Source organism: Spermophilus citellus (assembly GCF_964194105.1).
Source record: "Spermophilus citellus genome assembly, chromosome: 3".
Taxonomy (NCBI): domain Eukaryota; kingdom Metazoa; phylum Chordata; class Mammalia; order Rodentia; family Sciuridae; genus Spermophilus; species Spermophilus citellus.
In genome coordinates, this window is record NC_138184.1 from 227,217,707 (window position 1) to 227,240,873 (window position 23,167).

General features: G+C 35.0%; 1 protein-coding gene across 1 annotated transcript in view; it reads right to left on the minus strand.

Annotated features, from left to right (window-relative positions):
• Positions 1-23,167, minus strand: part of KMT2C (lysine methyltransferase 2C) — a 270,015-nt gene that overhangs the window by 165,448 nt on the left and 81,400 nt on the right. Inside the window, 4 exon segments of the mRNA XM_081287862.1 lie at positions 553-662; positions 1,602-1,750; positions 4,933-5,130; positions 9,447-9,585. Coding sequence (XP_081143988.1) covers positions 553-662; positions 1,602-1,750; positions 4,933-5,130; positions 9,447-9,585 — 596 coding nt within the window.

Here is a 23,167-nt window from a genome sequence, read left to right on the forward strand (position 1 = left end):
TCTTACAGATGGGTGTTAACTGTTGCATTTATTTTTGTGATTGTTCCAAATATCACATGAAAATGACAGCAGTGAAAGCTCTGAAAAATGAAGACTATGTGCACATTATGTAAGAAGGACATCACAAAGATTAACTGAACTGCCAACTGTACCAAAAATTTTTAATCAATGTTTAAAATATTGGAATTAGATAACCTGCACACTAAAAGACATGTTAAACATCTTGTCATTCTTATTTTGAAGCTTCATCAGTTTTATCTTAAAGAGTAACCATATAGATGTAAAAGTACATAGTTAGCAATACCCATTTCCAAAAACATTAATTTCTGATTTAAGTGTAAAATATTAAAGATTAAATTTATTGAATAACTGCACATACTATATTCTAGTGGCCTGTACAAATTACTCCATATAAATTACTAATTTACTATTTTGAGGGTTTTTTTAACACTATGATAATCATTTAATAAATAATTCTTGCAGATAAACCTTTATGTTGAATAAAGCAAATTTTATAAAACCGTGGTTTAAATTTTAGCTTCTTTTACTTACTTCTGTGCTCCCTGAGACAACAGCTTTGTCCACATTCACTAACAATGGTTCTTCCACCTGGCACACTCCCAGCGACCACTCCACACAACGACGATGAGCCCAACAAGTGCCTCAAATGTGAAAAGTGAAAAGGAGAAAAAGAATAAACATCAAAAATATTAATGCAAATAAAGACCTAAAATGTCAAAGTCCTCTCTGCTGGGTAAGCACATAATGGTAGCGTGTACCACCCATCCAACAGTCCTTCTCAGATCATGCCCCAGTCTGTGAGCTGCAGCACCAACGTCAACTTGGGGACTTGTTAGAAATGCACAATCTTAGGCGACATCTGAGAACAACTGAATCAGAAGTTCTTGCGGTACAGCCCAGTAATCTGAGCTGAAATGAAGTTAGTTTTTATTCATTATATTTAAATATTACTGTTTTATTTGGTATCTTAATATAAAAACAAAAGGAACATTATTTAATATCTTGTTGATGACAAAGAGGATGTATAAAAAATTAACATTCGCACAACACATTCCACTTGATAACAAGCAAGAGCACCCACCACTCATCAGTAACAGCTCAGTCTTTAAATTCTCTATCACACAGCAATTGAACCACTATCGATGGATTTGTAGTTCAAGCATAGAATGAGACTTACTTAAAATTCCAACACTCCATATCATGAGTATGAGCTCATTATACTGTTTATTATAATAGAATATATGTGGCTAAAAATCAACTGTCTTCCATCCCGACAGGAAAGTGCTATACTCCCCCAAGTTTTCACACACTCCTTTAAAATTTTCTCTTTCCTCAATTTTCACATAACTATGGGGCTGCTATCCACACCACAGTATATAAATATTTATAAAAGCATCCTGTCCAGTGTTAACTCTGCAGACTTTAAATAAATTAGGTAATCATAATTTACCTAATCAGATATGTTTAATGACATTTTTATAATATGACCCTAATAACTTCTAGAGAATAAGTTGATAATGCCCTAAAATTTCAGTGCTTCCAGAAACAAGAAGCAGCCGTTACTGAAAAGAAGCCCCTACCTGTAGGATCAAATAAGGCTTGGACATCAATGGCATCTGGAAGGCCAACCAGACTGAGTTCATCCCACAATTTACCGGCCTGATCATCTGAAGCTGTCTGGGTGCTTACACTTACACAAGACACTGTACTCTGAGGAGAAGATCGCTCTCTGAAAATAAAGTGAAATAAGATAAATAGCTTCGAAAGTGATAAGAAGTAGAAAATTGCTTCATTTTATAACAATTTGAGTACAATGTACTGCCAAATAAATTTTAATTTATTAGATATAAACTGTCATAAAACAATTTTTAGAATTCAATTGTTATTCAGAGTATAATATTAAAATGGTGCCATATTATTTCATGTAAGCAACTAAGAGTCTTCAAATACATAAGAATTAAAATTACAGTTGTAAATTTATTTTTCCATTCTCTTAAAAAAAAAAGATTCTAGTCAGGAACAATGTTTTTAGTACATACAATGACTATTCCCTTTGTCCTTACTTAAATGCTTACAAAACATAACTTGAGAAAACTTTAATGTGCTTTAAGTTAGAGAACTGCCACAGAAGAGGTAGCAGTTCATTTCAATTAAAGAAAGGTTATTTTCCAGGGAAAACACAGCGTTAAAAGGGAGGTGGAAGTGGAAATGGGTGGAACACGTCAGCTGTAGCGTCTTATGGTCGCCTCAACAAATCTCAACAGCTGGCCCGTGGCGTGATGTTGCAAGTAGTCTCAATCAAGACTGCACCTCACAAACCAGAATTCAGAGCAAAAACAAAATAGCTACTAAAGGCATAAGAAAGACAGTCTAGCAGCTAACACTACAGTATAAAAACTGAATGCCAAATGCTGAATGCTGAATAAATGATAACATACGAGAGCTTTCAGGCTTTCAAGCCCTAATACTTTATTATTTAAGAGCATTTAATAAATAAAGATGGTTATTATGTTCAGCATTAAATATGGGAAGTCAGATGACTGCCACTGAAACTTAAAATCTTCTCCTAATATCATAGTATTTTAACCTGATGATAATTCTGGATTAAATCACTATTGAATATAGATCATAACTCACTGCACTTCTGTATGCTGGATATTTATCATGATTCCTATTAAGAGAAAATCAGCACAATGACCAGGGTACTAAACTTTTTTATACCTGGAATCATTGAAAGAAAAAAAGTATTAACATATTTCAATAAGTACATTTAAATATCAAACCATATAAAATAACCAGTAACTTTATGTTTAGCATTAGAAATGCATAAAGAGGTTCAGCATGCTATGCTAACTTAAATTCTCATTTTTATAAATGCCCACAATGAGAACAAATACTTTTCTACACATATAATCTTCATTCCTATAAATATATTCATTACGAATCATTGTTATTTTTGGGGAGAAATAAAGACTAACAGGTCATCTATAAATACTATTATTTTAGCATATTTTTGCACTAGCATTTGATGGGAAACATGGTGTAGAAACCAATGGAATGACTCATCAGTCTATTACTAATCAGTTCCTAACCAGAAGCTTGGTGAAATTCAACCATAAGGTTTTGAGACTAGTTTATGTATATACCATATCAGATGCCAATGTCAATCCTACAGATGGTAGCAGCTCAGCTTAGGAAAGAGTATCAAGAGAAGTCAGCTGAAATACATACCCATAAAATTTCAAGTTATAAAGCAGAAAAAAAAAAAAAGGCAAGAACAGTTGATTATATATTCTTATATTTAGTGCAAACAAGAAGGAAAATCCATTTAAAAAAACTTCCTGTCAATTTTTGTAAATTAACTAGGTGTTCATACTTCATTAGTAACACATTTTGCAAATATTTAAAATCATTACTAAAATAAATTCCCTGTCTACCCCCATATGACTGCTGAATTTTCTAAGTGGACTTCATTACAGGCTTTTCATCGTTAATTAACCAACTGGATAAGCACTAAATATATATAACAGCTTTTCAGTAAGGCCAGGCTATTTTGCAAATATAAATTATCTGAGCTCATAAAATTTTTCAATAAAAATTAGCTTCATTTGTAAAATAAGTAAATAAATGAAGCCCAGTTCTATTTCCCAGGACTGGGTTTTGTCTAATTGCCATTATTAAAGACAGAACATGAGAATATAAGATATACCCTGGTTCAATTCGTCGAATGTGCTAATTACGGATAGACATTTAAGTTTGCTGGACTTTTGATATATTTTATTAACATGTAAGCACTCAACTAATAACAAAAGATAAAATACCTATATATGATTTAATTACAGCCTTAGAAATATGAGGAGTCTCCAAATACAGTACTTCCAGAGCTTCCTTAAACTGTTCTACCTTAAATTCTTTAAAGATTGTCTCTGTTATTGTTTCAATTCCTGCTTCAAGTATTCAAGGCATTGGCAGCAGTTCAAAAACAATGAGCCAATCAAGGAAGAACAGCACAACAGTGCTTTAGTACTTAAATTTGGAGATAAGCCAGACAGCACTTGGGTGATTACATCATCAACCTCAAGGAATAGAGCTGGTTAGCCTTCCAAATGAATATTTATTAATCAACTACAGAAACTTCTCTCCTAACCAGCAAAGCCAAGTCCATATATTAAGAGAGCCTTTAAAAACAACCACACAAAATATTTAAAAAGCATATTAGACAAGAGTTTTAGGTGATTGCAATGTACCCATGAACACAGACATACCTATGTAATTATACAAATACTTATTTTTTTTAATTATCTTCTGTATCTGTAGAAAGAGTACTCTAAACATATAACTACAGAAGAAAAAAGGGGGAGAGAAAGAAAGGGAGAGAATTGTATTATGCTGAGAATTTATAGGGCAGCTCAATATTCTCTGACACAAACACACATATAAATTAGATAAATTAATTAAATGAGAGAATGAATAAATGAATGACACAGAAGACATGAACAGTGACAAATCTGACTTTGCTATCATGTTAAACGCTTACCAAAAAAGGCTTATTTGGAAAAGAAAAGCAGGACCACACTGATGTATTGTCTTCTTGCATTTACAAATTCCATGAACTCCCTTCAGCCTATGTTATGTTCTCTAAAAGTTCCTTCCAAAAGTTAACTTTCGTCATTATACTGATTTTGTTGTCATACAATTAAGAAAACAGATTTAAAAAAAAAAAAAAAAGAAAGAAAGAAACATCAAGGAAAGGATCGATTTCTGGGTTAATGGTGAGGCATTAAGTTTCTTCAGAAACGTGGGAAACGGGAGGAAATCTTTAATAGTGGTTCAACCCCATCTGTAAACTTAAAACATCGAACTAAAAACAGTTTTATTCCATCCCAACAATTTAAACTCAAAACTGCTCACTTTCTCGGTCCTCTCTGTCGTCGTGGAGCTGAACTTTGCATGTTCTCATAGGCCCCACTGCTGCTGTCGTCCATGTCCCTGTTGGAAGTCTGGTTTCTCCATGGCAAGATAAATCCAGGTGTTACTCTGAATTGCTTTAAATCTCCTTGTCCTAAGGAACTTTTTTCCCCACAATAACAAAAAGCACAGAGTTGTTCACTGGTAAAAATGAAAAATGAAAAGAGACAGAAAAGAGAAAAGCAGCTTTACTCAACAATTCTTAAGTAACACACAACCAGATACTGGTGCTTCAAAATTAGAACAATTAAGTTTAATAATGATCATACCTATGAAATTCTACTTTCCTATAGCATGATTTTTCCCCCTTTCCTGTGGTGCTAGGGATACAGTCCACTGCTATACTCCTAAACCACCATGATTTTCCTAAAACTAGTGAACATACCAAAATCAAAAAATTCTAGGGCTAGGATTGCGGCTCAGTGGTAGAGTTTTTGCCTAGCATGTGTGAGATACTGGGTTTAATTTTCAGCACCACATAAAAGTAAATAAAATAAAAGTCCAGTGACAACTAAAATATATATATATATATATATATAAATTTAAATATAAATATATTTATAAATAAATATATATATTTAAATTTATATATATATATATATATATATATATATATATATATATATATTTAAATTCTAATTTATACATACGAAAATGATCTGTAAAAAAAACATTTGACCAGGGCTGGGGTTGTGACTCAGTGGCAGAGTGCTTGCCTCATACAGGTAAGGCACTGGGTTCAATCCTTGCACCACATAAAAAATCAATAAATGAAATAAAATATTGTTTCCATGTAAAACTAAAAAAAAAAAATTTGTTTAAATCTGACTAAAGAAAATCAGCACCACATATAAATAAATGAATAAAATAAAGGTCCACCAACATCTAAAAAAATAAATAACAAATAAATAGTGCATGAATGTTAGTTTATCAATTATAACAAATGAACCACACTAATGCACAATGTTAACTAAACTGTGGGGGTTGGAGATGTGGTGATGGAAACACTGTTCAATTATTCTGTAAATCTAAAACTGTTCTAAAATTTAAAGTCTACTAATTTTCAAAAAGAAGAGATTAAAAAGTTAAAAAGACGAGCAGCGGATATATCTCAAGTGATAGAGTGACTGCCTAACATGTACAGGGTCCAGGGTTCTATTCCCCAGCAAACCCCTCCCACCCCAAAGGAAGGACAAAAAAACAATACAAACTATGGAATACAGACATAATAAATGACCTTAGAAATAACAAAATTTAAACATATGTCTCCTCTTAGACATATTTTCTCTTTATACTGCTTCTACAACCAAATCTTTCTTCTCGGGCATTAAAAGTCTCCAACTATCACCCCTGCAGTAGCTACCCCATTAACTTTCATAACATTTTGCATTTACAGGGAATAGGAAAAAAATCTAGTTTTTTTAAATATTATATTCAATTCGGTTTGCAACAAAGTTTGCTCTTTTCAAGCATATTAAAACAATCTGAATATAGAGTACGTATTAGCCATAAATAAAGACATGGTATATTCAAAAATGACAAATTTTACAGACAATATTCTCTGAAAATAATGCAATAAAACTAGAAATGTGTAACAGATAACTTAAAATTTTCTAAACATTGGTAAACTAGAAAATATATTGCTAAGAACCCTTCAGTTATTTACTGTAAAAATTTGTGAGATGGAGATAAAGTTGAAACTAAAGGGAAACTTAAAATTTACATAAATTATCAGTAGATTCAAGTTTAGATATTAGTAAGCTGAAGTTTTCAACTACAGACAGGGTGAAAAAATAAATGAAGACACTGATAGAACATTAATCAAAAGAAGACAAGAAACGAAAAGGAAAATAACAGAATCTGTGAAAATAGAGAAGATCAACAAAATCAAAAGCTAATTCTTCAAAAATATCTCTGGGGGAAAGAAAGCAGGCAAAATGCAAACAAAATACAGAGTAAAGGGGAGAAATAAGTATCTATGCAACAAACAGTAAAGTTTCACTTTTACTCTCACCATTCTCCAACCACTTCTTTTCAACACAGTCGAAAGTCCTAGAGGTCCTAGCTAGAGTGATGAAACAAGAGGAAAAAATACAATTTCCTCTAATAGGAAACGTGAATTTTTAAGAAATTTTTAAGTTATCTGTTGCACATATCTGTCTCTATTTGCTGATGTGATCTTATGCATGTACAGAAAACCCTGAAGATGCCACCAAAAAATGCTAGACCAAAAAAACTGAATTCATTAAAGTTTCAGGATATGAAATCAACATTAAAAAATAGTATTTCTACATATTAAAACTGAGCTAACCAAAAGTTAGAGAACAATCTCATTTAACACTAGCAACAAATTTTTTTTTTTAATACTTCAGTGTAAATTTAGCTAAAGCAGTAAGAGACCTGTATCCTGGTAACTATAAAACACTGATATAAGAAACTGAAGAAAAACACAAATAAATAGAAAGTTACCTCATGTTCAGGGACTGGAAGAATACTGTGAAAATGTCCTTAATACCCAAAATAACCCAAAGATTCAATGAAGATCCTATCAAAATTTCAATGTCCAAAAAAAATCCAATGTCATTTTTTCACAGAAATAGAAAAAACAATACTTAAATTTGTATGGAACCACAAAAGACCATAAATAGCCAAAATTAGCTGGAGTAAAAAGAACAAAGCTAAAGCATCACACTCTCTTGACTTCAAAACATATTACAAAATGATTATATATCAAAGCAGCATGACACTGGTATAAAAAGACACAAAAACTGATGGAACAGGAAAGACATTACAGAAATAAGCCCACACATCTTTTGTCAAAGATGCCAAGAACACACAATGGCAAAATAATCGCCTCTTCAATAAATGGTGCTGGGAAAACTGGCTATCCACATACAAAAGAATGACCCTTACTCACACCAAATACAAAAACCAACTCCAAATGGGTTAATGACTGAACTATAAGACCTGAAAGTGGTTTTTTTTTTTTTTTTTGCTTGTTTAAATATTTTTTTTAGTTGTAGTTGGACACAATACCTTTATTTTATTTATTTATTTTTATGTGGAGCTGAGAATTGAACCCAGAGCCTCACACATGCTAGGCAAGCACTCTACCGCTGAGCCACAACCCTAGCCCCAAGTGTTTGGCTTTTAAGACATTTAAACCTTCCTAAAACTACTGGGGGAGAAGGAACTGCAGTATAATCAACACTTTTACACCCTTTACCTGGATTCATATAATAGTATAATAAGCAGGGGGTAAGGAGGTCTCTCTGGGAGATAAATCATGTGATAGAGAGCAAAGCAAGCTCAAAGACCCTCATACAGAAACCTGATTGGTGTGTTCAGGAGCAGCAAAGACAGTGTGAAAAAGCACAGTGACAAAGAAAGTCTCAGAGACAGCCAGGGGCAGATCATGCCTTGGAAAAATAGCAAGGATATGAAATGTTAAATATAATTTAAGTATTTAATTTCAATCCAACAGCATAATATAATAGGGGGAGAAATTACTTACATTTTAGAATAATTTTTGCAACTTTGCTAAGAAAAAAATGGAGGTAAAAAAAGTTGAAAGGTAAAGAGAATTAGATTATTTAATCTTTAAGATTGAAAGAAGGAAGAGAAGCAGGGAGGGAGAGGTGGTTTAAAAGGCTACAGCTTCCCAAGGGCAACAATGGCTTCAACCAAGATGACAGACAAGATAGTAAGAAGCTGTGTTGAGCCACAGGATTTAATGGTTTGGATTATCAGGTATGAGAAAAAAGAGAAATTGAGGATTAACTGTCCTAAGTTAACTGAGCATACATTGGTATTGTTTACTGAAATGGGGAAGCCCAGGGAAGAAGATCATCTGAGGCAGAGGTAGAGAGAGCAGGCATACTTTGGGACTGTTAAAGATGAGGTATCTAACACACCTCCAGATGCAGATGATGAGCAGACCAGCGGACAAGGAAATCTGGAGTGGAACTGGAAATAAAAATGGGGGGCTCTTAAGGATACACAAGATTCATAGCTGTGAAACTGGAGGTGCTTTCCAGCGCGTGAAGAAAACCAGAAAGCAGGCAAGGTGTTGCCTACTTTAAAGCTGAACTATATACCAGTAAGTGGTAAGGTCCTATATTTCTTTTTTGAAAGAATGGGGAGAGGGTAAGGGAAAAGAACATACTCAAGTTTACAATTAAGTATCAAAAATCAGTTCTTATGCTAAATACTCACAGCTATCTCTTTGGCCAGGAATAGCATATTGCTAACTGTCTGTGTTCACATGGGGTGAACAGAGCAACACCCTCATGTATTCCCTGCTCTATAATCCCCAAACTCCATAGCCATCCTCCATCCCAACTACAGAGGTATTGGCTTTAAATTTAAAGCTACTAAACAATAAAACTCCATCGAGATTAACATCTCAAATCCTTCCTCCCTGAATTTTTACAATCCAGCTCTTTTGATTCTCTAACCTGATTTTGGCTTCTACACCAACAGAGACCAGGGAATTTGCAGAGTCCTCAGACACAGATCGCTGAAGAGCTGAGGCTGGCTGCTTGCTGCTATCCACTTCTGCTTCAGCATCCTCTTCTGCAGACTGTTCTTTGACTTCTGCTTCACAGAAAACAAGAGGTAAAAAGAGTCATTTTTACATCAATCATTGGTGAATTTATCTACAACACATCTGTGTTAATGGAAAAAAATCAAACAACAAATGACAATACTTCACTGATAAAGAAAAAGTTCACATATATAATTAATGCTATTGTTTATATCTGTTCTCTTCAGCAAAAGGATAATCAAAAAATTTACACTTTAACAGTCATATATTTCATAAAAGGTTTCCTCCTTGGCTTATAAAAAGACTCCTATAAAACAAAGTATTACTTTTCCTTGTGCCCACAGTAAAAATAGACTCAGAAGTTTCATCTTAGTAATATTATCATTATATTCAGGATTATAGCAGTTGAGCTTCAGAACATATGAATTTCAGTGTGACTCATTTTGAAGTTTTCATGTTTTATGAAGTGAAATTCTCATTAATTTAAAACAATCATGGATTCTAATTATTAGCCATTCTAACAGTTAAATATTTGAAAAGAACACACCTTGATTATATTGTTTTTCAATTCTACTCAGGACTTTAACCCCAAATACCTCGTACTTCCTTTCTCAGGAGGCAACCTAACTGCTGAGAGGATTTTCAAACACCTTCACCACTAACATCATTCATCTCTTTAAATAAAAATCATATGCCCATTCTGGCTTTCTTGTGTATTACCAGAATAAAGAAACACTGCATCTCCACCAATGATCCCAAGGCACTTCCACACTCTTGGTTATAAGCCTTCTCTTCTAACTCCAAATTTGTGTACACCTTTCCGTACCAACCCCACATGCCCGCAAACAGTCAAGTAAATCATCAAGCCCTTTCAGCTGCTCCTGTTGGCACCAACTTCATGAAATGCCCTGTACGGAGTGCCTGAGCTCCCTCACCTTCCCTTCACCTCCTCCTCAGCAGCTGTTCTCACCAACTCCACCAGGGGCCACGTACAAGCCTTCAAATTCCTAAAACCTCATTTCACACAAGGACTAAGGTCTGCATCTGTAGCACCCCCTCCTCTCTGACATTCCCCAACACATGGGACCTGCACAGCAGACATACATAGCAGCTTGGATGCTAATTTTCACATCAAACTTGATCTTTCATCTCTCATTTCAGAACTTCAATTTGATGTCCCTATTTTGGGACTATCTTCTAAATTCAAAATGTATTTTAGGGGAAGTATTTTGGGAAAAGAAATTTGATAAATATTAATTTTACAGTTAGAAAAACTACAAATAATTATAAATTCTGTCAAGTAAAATTAATAATTACATGAGGCATCAAACAGATGGCTTTGGTTTTCAGTGTTAAAAAATATTTTCCCTTTTTAAATTAAAACTGGAAAATTTATTACATATTGCTTGTAAGGCACATCAACCAAGGTGTCCTGTCTACCCCTAGAAACAAAATTGATATAGAGTACCCAGAATCAAATCTACAAACACATATTTGTATGGGGGAGGACACTAATTTTGCTAATTTTACTACATTAAAATCAAAAATTATATATAAAAAAAGACGCCATGAGCAAAATGAATCCATCACAGATGAAAGGAAATCCATGTAATTTATTTTCACAAAAAGATACTCAAATTCAGAATATGTCAAGGACTTTACAGATGAACAAGATAAAGCACATAACTGTAGAGAATAGACAAGGGACAAACTCCATATTCTCCTTCCTCAGTAGTACTCAATTTTAGGACAGCACATATCTGGCTCAGCCAATACTCTTTGCAACAAATCTTGGCAAGTTCTCACCCACAGAGTATGACCAGAAGTGACTGCCACTTCTTCTCCATCACCTAAAAGGAAGTGACCTGCTCTGAGCAAAATTATGTTACCCTTTCCTATGGACTGGAATGGACATGACAGCCACCCAGTTGCAGTACTGCAAATAAATCAATGCTCCAGAGGATGGCAAAAAAAAAAAAAAAAAAAAAAAAAAACCCAAGAAAGAAAGAAAGTTTGGTCCAGAAACAAGCCACATGGAACAAAGCTGCCTCAACAGCATGGATTCCTGCTACAGAAATATTACACAAGAGCAAAATGGGTTTTATAAGCCACAGGTATATCTTGAATTCTCTGGCATAGCTGTTTAATTTCTGTCCTAATTAATACAGAAAGTGGTATCAGAAGTGTCATAACCAAAACTAATACTAAGTGGCTTAATAATCAAGTCATGAGATACTGATACTGCAGTTTGAAAATCAACAGATCTTTTTCATGCAGTGTCCATATCTGACATAACTGCAACCCACAATAACTTGGAAAACAGACTATGCCTACAAGGCCTGTCACTCTAGGGAAATTATCTGGAAAGACCCAGAGGTCACTCTGTGTTGCCTGTTCTCTAGGGATCTACAAGAAGACAGAAAGGAATCCAGTTCTGCTAGAGATTCACTCTGCCTATTACATTTGAAGGACTATAAAATGGTATGTGTAAAATAGAGGTCCAACACACATATGGGCACACTTTTGTTTGCACTATTTTTAATATCAACAAGAAAGGTAAGAGAAAGAAACGAGGGCTGGCATTGTGGCTCAGTGGTAGAGCGCTCTCCTAGCATGTGTGAGGCACTGGGTTCGATCATCAGCACCACATAAAAAAATAAATAAGTAAAATAACGGTATTGTATCCATCTACAACTAAAAAAAAAATTTTTTTAAAGAAAGAAAGGAGAAATATAGAGTAAGATGGTGCTTCAGAGGCTCACAGATAGTGAGCCAAGTGGAACGGTCCCGTGTCATTACATTTCCTATGAACATTTTTTCCTCTAAAAGACAGCTCCATTTATCCCCTAACCCAAACTGTCCTGTCTGCTACTTGTTAATATGCTGCTATTTACCACTTATTATATCTAATAGAAAATTTTCTTCTCCTGGTAAACTTTATTACAGTTCTTATGTCTATCCCCTCACCCAAAAGGAAATACATAGCACTTCCAGTGTTTTGAGAGAGGTTCTACTGCTTAAAACAAGGAAAAACAAGCAGAACAGTGTTTGTGTCTATCCACCTTTCCTTTTCTCTATAACAGAAGGAAATGGGAAGGCTAAACACAAACACTAATGGTAGATTAACAGGTTTTCAGGTTAACACCTTTTGAAAGTAGGTTTCCTCCATTTCAGAGGGGGAAAAAAACAATTTAGACTCTAAAGAAATTATTTATTTGATTATTTATGTTTAAGAAATGTGATCAGGACCAGTTCTGAACCACAAAGCCTGGCTTTGAGAGTTCAACCTTCTCTTTCCTTCTTTATTAGCTATCAGTTCTGCTAATGAGCATAATAACTTGGATATACTAAACAACAGTTGGGATGAGTTTAGTTTTATTTTTGGTCTGAATTTTTCTGTTTTGCCTTTTTTGTTCTTTAATGAATAAAAAGGAATCTTGTGGGGCTGGAGTTGTGGCTCAGTGGTAGAGTGCTTTCCTCACATGCATGAGGCACTGGGTTCGATCCTCAGCACCACATAAAAATAAATAAAAATACTGTATCCACCTACAAAAATTATTATTTTGTTATAAAAAGAAATCTTGTAACTCCTTCCTTGGGAGTAGTACTTCCAAAACAGAAACAATAAAAGACCTTCCTAAATAAATGAACTATATGTAATAACAGAAACTATTTTTTTTTAAACTATCACTCTACGTTTGGCAGAATACATTAGATTCTGCTGTCAAAGTTAAAGCAGAATAGCTAGAGATCATGACTCTTTCCCTTTTCCCCAGCCCTAGTCTTCAAAAGATTGCCAGAGTCTGGCAGGAAAATGTCTGATGGACTTGCTCTGGCTGAAAATGACATCGGATAAAGATCCTACCAGGGATGTCATCCAGACATGTTCCAGATGAATGTGACCCAGTGATAACCAATGGGGTACTGCTCACTCAAAGATGTTCAATCAATAAAATAGTCCAGGCTGGGGCTGGGGTTACAGCTCATTAGTAGAGTACTTGCCTCACATGCATGAGGCACTGGGTTGTATAGTCTGCACCACATAAAAATAAATAGAGATACTGTGTCCATCTGCAACTAAAAAAAAAAGAAGAAGAAGAAGAATTTTTTTTTTTAAATAGTCCGGGCGGGCTGGGTTCCTTAGTCACTTTACAAATTTTTTGCCTTTCATGGAGTTCTATTTATTCAAATTGCCTGCAGCTCAAACTTATGGAAATCGAAAGAGACCTTTTAACATTTAAATTTTTTTCAGCATATTTTTCTTTGGTATAAAATCCCCAATGAATCTTTCACTTTATACTTTTAAACTGACCTAAATACAAGCAATGCTACTTGGTCAACGAAATGTTCTGAAGGCAGAAAGCAAGGCTGAGCGGGTGGTGAAGAGGATGACTGTGTCCCCAGTAGATGGCGCACGTGCAAGGATAACTACACTACTAAAGAATCATATATAGGGAAGTTGAAGTTTCTAACAGAACTTAACATGATCTGTGCACTTTATTAAATGACATCGCCTATGTGCCAGGCATCTTTGGTGATACAAAGTAAGTGATATTTAACTTCTGCCCTTACATAATTCCATTACATATCCTCTTTTAACTCTAATTTTCCACTTCCATGACTCTTACTCAATCCTAGTTAGTTCTATAACAGGAGAAACAAAAGTTTTAAAAGGTTTAAAATCTTAATAGTCCAGAGTAGCCATGTGATCTTTTTATGTTACTTAAACCTCATGTCAACTTCAGTTTGCTCCTCATTTTAAAAAACAGATAATACTACCTAAAATAAAACTAGGTTTAGGATCAAAAAAGACAATGCAGGAAGAATACTTAGTCCAATACCTTAAGTAAGTGAAGGTTCATGAATGAGTGTTATTTTGCAAATATTCCCCTCCTCATCTTTGAGATTGTTTTCAAAAGGCATAAGGATATGAGGGATTGACCCAGGGCCTTACCCACATTAAGCACTCTACCACTGTGCTACATGCCCAGCCTAAGATCAAATTTGATATCCTACCACAAATTATTTAAATCGTATTTTGAGAAATAGTGAGAATGGAGAGAACATATGTTGCTGGCTCTGTGTTAGAAGTTAGGAGAACATTGCTTTAGAATGATCATTTACCAGACAAAATTTTGGGTAACTATTACATTGTATTCAAATGCAGTCAGTACAAAAATACAGTCAGCAAACCTGTCTTTAATGGGTTTCTGTGGAAGACAGAAAATGGTATGGTATCTGACATGACAGAGGACAACACAGGTATAATGGAGATAAGGCCAGAGATGGCAGTGCAGCTCATAAAGGGATTAAAGAGGTATCAGGAGCTCAGCTGAAACTACAAAGATAAAGAGAGGCTGGCTCAGGGTTCTCTCCCCCTTTTTTTTTTAATTATTTTTTACTTATAGTTGGACACAATACTAAGGATTGAACCCAGGGCCTTGCACACGCTAGGCGAACACTCTACCGCTGATCCACAATCTCAGCCCTCAGGGTTCTCTCCTTTACTAAAAAATCTCTTGGGGCTAGGGATAGAGCTCACTTGCCAAGCACACACACAAGGACCTGGGTTCAATTCACAGCACCTAAAAGCAACCATCTGACCTATTATCCTCATTTGAAAGATACAGAATTCAAAGTCTCAAAGTTAGCAAACTGAAAGTCACAAAGCTGAGGGGCAAAGCCAGAATGCACAATCAGATTTGTACATGCATAATACTGGCACAGCCTCAACAAAGTACAGAAGGAGTACGAATAAATCCATGTGAAAAAAAAAATACTAACAATTTTACAAGGACATTTTAACTGATCAATCACTTGCTGAATATCAAGACTATGAAATTAAAACTGAAAATAAAGTTTTCCTCTTCATCTTTTTTAAGCAGGACTAAGATTATAAAGTGGCAAGAACCTCACAGACAAGCTCACAGAAATAAAAAATACTGATTTGGAGCAATTATAAAATTACTCTCCTTAAAAGTTATGTAATTCTTGGGCTGGGGCTGGGGCTCAGTAGTAGAGTGCTCGCCTAGCACATTCAAGGCCCTGGGTACAATCCTCAGCACCACATAAAAATAAATAAATAAAGGTATTGTGTCCAACTACAACTAAAAAAAATGAATATTTTAAAAAAAAGTTATGTAATTCTTGCCGGGCGAGGTGGTGCACACCTGTAATCCCAGTGGCTCAGGAGGCTGAGACAGGAGGATCACAATTTCAAATCCAGACTCAGTAATAAAATACAAAATAGGACTGGGGATTGTGGCTCAGTGGTCAAGTGACCAAGTTCAATCATCAGTAACACCTCCCCCCCAAAAAAAATTATATAAATAATTTTACTCAATTTTTTTAAAAATTCTTGATGGACATAATACTTTTATTTATTTATCTTTCAAAGGACTATGTATCCTACAACAAACTCGTAAGTATAATAGCATAATAGACTATAAGATGTCAAAATCCCCAGTGTTCAAGTACAGTCTTTCCTACCAATACAGTACATTCTTTCAAAGTACCTGGCTTTCAGTGAATCTTTATATTTTATTTATTAAGGGATTCTAAGATCTTGCAGGAAGAAATTACATCTGTACTTTTACTTACCTCTATTTTTATACTAACCTGCAAAATTTAGAATTCTAAGAAATTATCGAGTGACTACAAGCAACAAGTAGTATCACTGGCAACACCCATTTCTCAGTCATTAGTAGAGTCGTAGATATTTTCTTATTGAATTCAAATGTTATAGATATCCCAAATACCATTTCCCATATAGGTATGCCAAAATTATAGTCGTTATTAAATTCACTGATTTTATAATTTAAGGGGATATCTGCATAATCCAATGTATCTTATTTTATTCACTTAAAAACGTTATTTATTGAGAAGTACATGGACTGCCAGAGGGATGAGGGCACAGAGGAGGTGAAGAGTCCCCTCTATTAACCTTTGGAAAGACACTATGCTTGTTTTATAAACCAGAGATTGTCATAAAATCTGATTCATGTTTAATAATTGTTTAATTAATTAATCATCCCAAATATAGATCCTATTTATGTAAACACACATAATTATAAAATTTTTAAAAACTAATATTTGGTAATTACATTAATCAACACTAGCATTCATTAACTGCTAGTTACCCAAGAAAAATGCATGCCTTCCTGTATGCTCTGGTACACTACTAAATAAAGGAAAAATTATTTTCCTCTCTCGACTTCCTTCACCTCCACAGCACTTAAAACTGTTCATGGGGCTGGAACTGTGGCTCAGCAGTACAGCGCTCGCCTAGCACGGCAGGACCTGGGTTCGATCCTCAGCACCACATAAAAATAAAGGCATTGTGTTGTGTCCATCTACATCTAAAAAATAAATGTTAAAAAAAATAACTGTTCATGCTCCCTTTACATGAAAACTGCAGAAGAAAACGTAACTGATAAACTGTTCAATCATGTAGTCTCCTTTTGAACAGAAATGGTCAGAAGAAGTCTGTCTTACGAGAGTTCTGCTATCAAGAGAGGTGTCTTATCTAGTATTTCCTCTACATCTACAACATGCGCTGGTTAGAAAGGGCAGACTTTTTATTCATCCTATCTTTATTTACTAAATTCCTGAAAATGCTGACACTGATTAATATGAACATGGTCAGTGCTTTAACAGAATAATATATAGACATCTAAAAGTAAAGACACAAAAATGTGAGACTTGTTTTCTTTGAGAGTTAACACTTTATAGGTAACTTCTTCTCCTTAATCACAGCTCCATAAATTCTAATAAATATATATTATCACCATGTTTGCTAACATGATTTCTTTAAGACAAGCACAAAAGGCTTAAAATTAAATTCCAAAACTTATGAAAACCCCAAAATACATTAATATTAATTAAAATTGTGATTTTAGATATCAACTGTACTCTGGATGGTTTATTTAGTTGTTACCAATATTTCTTTTAGTTAACTTACACTTTTTTTTTAATGTGTTTTTAGTGGATTTTTTTTGCAATAAATAAATGAAGCAAAAATAAAAAACATATTTCACCATACATCTTCACCTTAAAATAATGGTTATTTGTATCAATATTGATCTTCTTCTGACACTTTTTTTTTTGGCCTAAAAATATATGTATCAACCAATATAATTGTCCTGAATTCTCTAAACAAGCCCAGGCATCAACTGACTAGCAATAACTGACACTAACTGATGTTAGCAGAGAGCTGAGTTGCCCAGGAACACCCACCTGAATTCCTGACTCACAAAAATCATAGGACATGTCTATTGTTTTGAGCCATTATATTTTCTGGTGACTTGCCATGAAGCAATAAATAACTGAAAATTTTGTTGTAATCTTGTCTGCAAATGGCATACTATTACTAATCAACTCCAAATTCTTATGAATATGTTTCTGTTCCAGCATCTCCTCGTATAAGGACCAAACATAAAAAAAAAAAAAAAAAAAAGCCACTAACGCAAACACTGATGAAATAAAAACAGCTTGGGAATGTTTTGCTACAGTCCACAAGTGACCTGACTCTCAACCACAGCTCACTGGGCATGAATAATGATATGGCCCCACAAGAGGACTAGAAAATGTAATTTCAACATGTATACAGAAGGCAGAGAGTGAGAACTACTCAACAGGACAGCACCACTATTCATGTACCATGACCATGTATAAAAAAATACACTCTAACAGTTAGTAGGGGAAAGTATCAAGATTTTTAAAATGATGCAAAAAGATAAAAGTCCATTGTAAACTTTCATATCTAAACAAGGAAGGAAAATACAAGTTAAATTTATAAGCTACATAACCAAGCCTCTCTGTGCACATGCTACCACAACCTGGTGCCAATTAACAACTGCACTTTTAAAATGTGTAATGATTTTGGGTGTCTACATTTTAAAATAATTATATCACTGAAATTTCTATTATTGTAAACAAAGGCATATATAGGGTTTTATACAAGCTTGTATATTAACAATAATGCATACAAACATTCATTAAATCACTGCTGAACCAAAACAGAACTGAACTAGTCACATATGACTTGGGCACTCCAATTCCACATACTTCGTCCAAAGTGTGCTGACAAAGCAGCAACTCCTACCATATCTGTCTACCCCAAGTAAACACTAAGGGTTGGGCATCACTACCACATAAGAACTAATAATCACTAGACAAGCAGCAGCCAAAAATAAACACAAACTGGGCCTGAAGACAATCCAGATCTTAAGACATAATTCAAGGTATATGGTGCCACAGTTTGCCTCCTGAATGCTCTCCGCAGGCCTAGGTGTTGAAGGCTTGGTGTCCAGTCCATGGCCCAACTGGAAGGTGACCAAAACTTTAGTGGAAAGATGGTAAATTGTCAGGGGCATGCCACTGAGGGAATATTGGGATGCTGGTCCCTTATTCTTTCTTGCTCTTTTTTTACTTCTATACACCCTGAGGTGAATGGAACTCCTTTGTCATGCTGTTATGGTTTAAATATGAGGTGTCTCCCAAAAGCTCATACAAGGACAACGCAAGAAAGCTGAGATGAAGTAATTGGGTTGCGAGCGCCTTAACTTAATCAGTGCATTGATTCCCTTGAATGGATTAACTGGGTGGTGGTGCAGGCAGGTAAGGTGTGCTAGGAGGAGGTGAATCACTGGAGGCATGCCTTTGGGATTTTTATTTTTGTCCCTGGTGAGTCAGGGGTGTGTGTGTGTGTGTGTGTGTGTGTGTGTGTGTGTGTGTGTGTCTCTCTCTCTCTCTCTCTCTCTCTCTCTCTCTCTCTCTGCTTCCTGGTAGCCATGTCCTGAGCTGATTTCCTCCACACTCTTCCACCATGATGCTCTGCTTCACCTCCAAAACAGAGCAATGGAGCCCGCCTTCTGTGCACTTCTGAAACCCTGAGCCCGTATAAATTTCTCTTCTTCTAAAATTGCTCATGAGGTTTTGTGGGGGGGGGTTTCATTTGTTTTGTTGTTTGTTTGTTTGGTCACAATGGCTGTACTAAAACACACCCATTCCCAACACAGACTCGAAGGCAATGGGACTGAGCAATGGCAAACTGAAACTAAACAGTAAAATAAACCTCTCCTCCTTATAAGTCAATTATCTCAGGTATTTTGTCACAGTGATAAAGTTGACTAATACATATAACTAGATGTCATTAGTAGAAAAGCCTATAAAGTTAACAAATGGTAGTCCTGATAAATAAGTTAGCTTTTACTTATTAAATTATTATTTAAATTAAATAAGTAAACAGTTTTACTGTGTTAATACTAATATCATTTGTAAGACATTCTTGTACTCTGTGTGTGTGTGGTGTGGGGGATGGAGCCCCAGGCCTTGTGCATGCTAGGCAAGCACACTACTAACACTGAGCCACATCCCTTGCCCAAGACTTATTCTAATGTATAGATATTAACTTGGTTTTTGTCGACCATTACTTATAATCTGGTCAATTGATTATAACTAACTCACACAAATTCTTTTTTTTATGTAAATATAGTTAGTAAATGTAGTACATAGGCAGCAGATTTGAATCAGCTGTGATTATATATTACACACTCCAAAACAAAGACTAAAAAAGGTTAAACTGATATATTCTAAGGAGAGAAACCAGAATCATAGAAAGTGCTCAATTAAAATCACAAAGGTGGCCAACAGTGGAAGACAAAATTAGGAACAAACAACAGGTGACAAATGTAAAACAATAATAGATATGGGAGCTATTAATTTTACTCGATCAAGAATTACTTTGAATCCAGGCATAGTGGCACACAATTGTAATCCAGCTACTTGGAAAGCTAAGGCAGGAGAATCAAAAGTTCAAGGACAACCTGGGCAACTTATGAAAATCCTGTCTTAAAATAAACAGGACACCATGGGCTGGGGCTGTAGCTCAATGGTGGAGCACTTGCCTCGTTCATGTGAGGCACTGGGTTCCACCCTCAGCACGACATAAAAATAAATAAATAAAATAATGGCATTGTTTCCATCTACAACTAAAAACAAATAAGGCCCTCTACCACATAGAGCTCAACAGTAGAGCACTTGCTTAGCATGCAGGAGGCCCTGGGTTCACTCCCCAGTAATAAAGGAAGGGAGAAAAAAATGCCATGAATGTCAACAGTCTAAATATACCAATTAAAAGACAGATTGGGCTAGGGTTGTAGCTCAGTGGTAGAACACTTGCCTGGTACATGTGAGGCACCGAGTTTGATACCCAGCACCACATAAAAAAAAAAAAAAAAATCAATCAATAAAATAAAGGTATTGTGTTTATCTAAAATTAAAAAATATTTAAAAATGAAAGAGACTTGTCAGAGTAGATCCAAAAACAAGACCCACCTATGTACTACATACTGTCCACAAGAAACCCATTTTAAATATAAAGACACATATACATTAACAGTAAATAAAGATATTTCTATGCTACATTATACAGCCGAGAATGCAACCAATTTAACAGTTTCTTACAAAACTATTCTGGCCTAGGATATAGTTCTAGCTCTCTGGTAGAGCACTTGCCTATCATGCTGAAGGTCCAGGTTTGAATGAGGGGGTGCTTACAACATACTCTTAACAATCTAGCAATCATGTTGCTTGGTATTTACTCAAATAGGCTGGAAACATGTCCATACAAACATCTGGACACAGTCATAATAGCAGCTTTATTCACAATTGCCAATAATCAAGGGGCCCTCCAGTAGGTGAATGGGTGAAAAATAGACTTGGTATAACCAAACTCTGGAACAATATTCAGTGTTCAAAAAAACAACCTATCAAGATATGAATACATGGAATAAACATAAATTCCTACCACTAACTGAAAAAAGCTGATCTGAAAAGGTTACAACTATTCAACATTCTGGAAAAGGAAAATTATGTAGAAACAAAAAGAATGAATGGTGCCAGAGGGTGTGGGGAGGTAAGGATGACTAAGTAAAGCACAGACGACTTTCATGGTAGTGAAACTACCCTCTATGATACATAATGGTACATGTCAATATATGTTTGCCCAAACCCACAGTATGTACAACACAAAGGATGGGCTTTTTTTAAACTATGGACTTTAGATGACAGTTACACCATTCTGGAATAGGATGTTGACAATGGAAAAGATCATGCCTGTGTGGGGTTAGAAGGTATATGGGGAAAATCTATCACATCTCCCACAACTGTACTGTGAATTTAAAACCACTCTAAAAAATAAAGTCTCAGCAGAAATCTCACAGACCAGGAGAGAATAAAATGAAACATTCAATGTCCTGCAAGAAAAAAATGGCCAGCTAAAAGTCCTAAACCCAAAGCCATGTTTCAGAAATGAAAGAAAAATAAAGACTTTGCATGACAAGCAAAAACTGAAGGAATTCATTACCACCAGACCAGCCCCACAGAAATGCTCAGGTAAGGAAGTCCTACATGAGATATGGACGATAACTGCTATCACAAAAATGCACAATTGTACAAAACTCAATAGTACAGTTACACAAGAGAACTAGAAGCAGCTTCCCCAGTTAATCCGTAAAACCACAAAGGTGTGCAGGAGGAACAAAAGAAGAAAGTACATACAAAACCACCAAAGGAAAAAAATTAACAGAATGATGAGTGTGCTTTCATATCACTAATAAACTTGAATTCAAAAGATTATTTTCCCGCTGGGGATATAGCTCAGTTGGTAGAGTGCTTGCCTCACATGCACAAGGGCCTGGGTTCAATACCCAGCACGAAAAAAAAAAAAGATTTTTCCCAATTTCATAAAAGATAAAGACTAGCCAAATGGATTAAAAAAGCAATACCCAATAATGTACTGACTACAAGAAACTCACCCTCCCAACTTACAGATGCACACAGACTTTGCAAATGGAAACCAAGAGTAAGCAGAAGTGACTATACCTGTATCAAATAAAACAGACCAATCCAAAAACTGATTAAAAAAAAAAAAGATAAAGAAGGTCACTATGATAATGAAAAGAGATCAATTCAACAAGAATAAATAATAATTTATAATGTATATGTACCTAATGCTGAAGTACCCAATTATGTAAAGCAAACATTGTTAAATCTAAAAGGACAGATAGACTCTACAACAATAATAGCTGGAGACTTCAATGCTCCACTTTCATCAATGGATAAATCATCCAGATCTCCCAAAAATAATCATCAACAAAAAAACATCAGAGGTAAATCATATTACAACCCAAATGCACCCAACAGACATGTACAGAAAGTGCCATTCAACAGCTGCACAAAATACATTCTTCTCATCAGCACATTGAACATCCTCTAGGACAGACCATATGTGAGGCTTCAAAACAAATCTCAGAAAACCACAAATTTATTAAAGTTATAGCATATATCCTCTTTGACCACAGTGTAATAAAACTTGAAATCAACAGCAAGAGGAACTTCAAAATTGTATGAATACATGGAAATTAACAACATACTCTTGAATGATCAATGAATAAATCAAGAGGAAGATTTTAAAATTTCTTGAAACAAATAGGAAATGAAAACACAACATCCCAAAATGTATGGAAACAGCAAAAGGAATACTAAGCTCTAATACACGGAAGGAAGGAAGGAAGGAAGGAAGGAAGGAAGGAAGGAAGGAAGGAAGGAAGGAAGGAAGGGAGGGAGGGA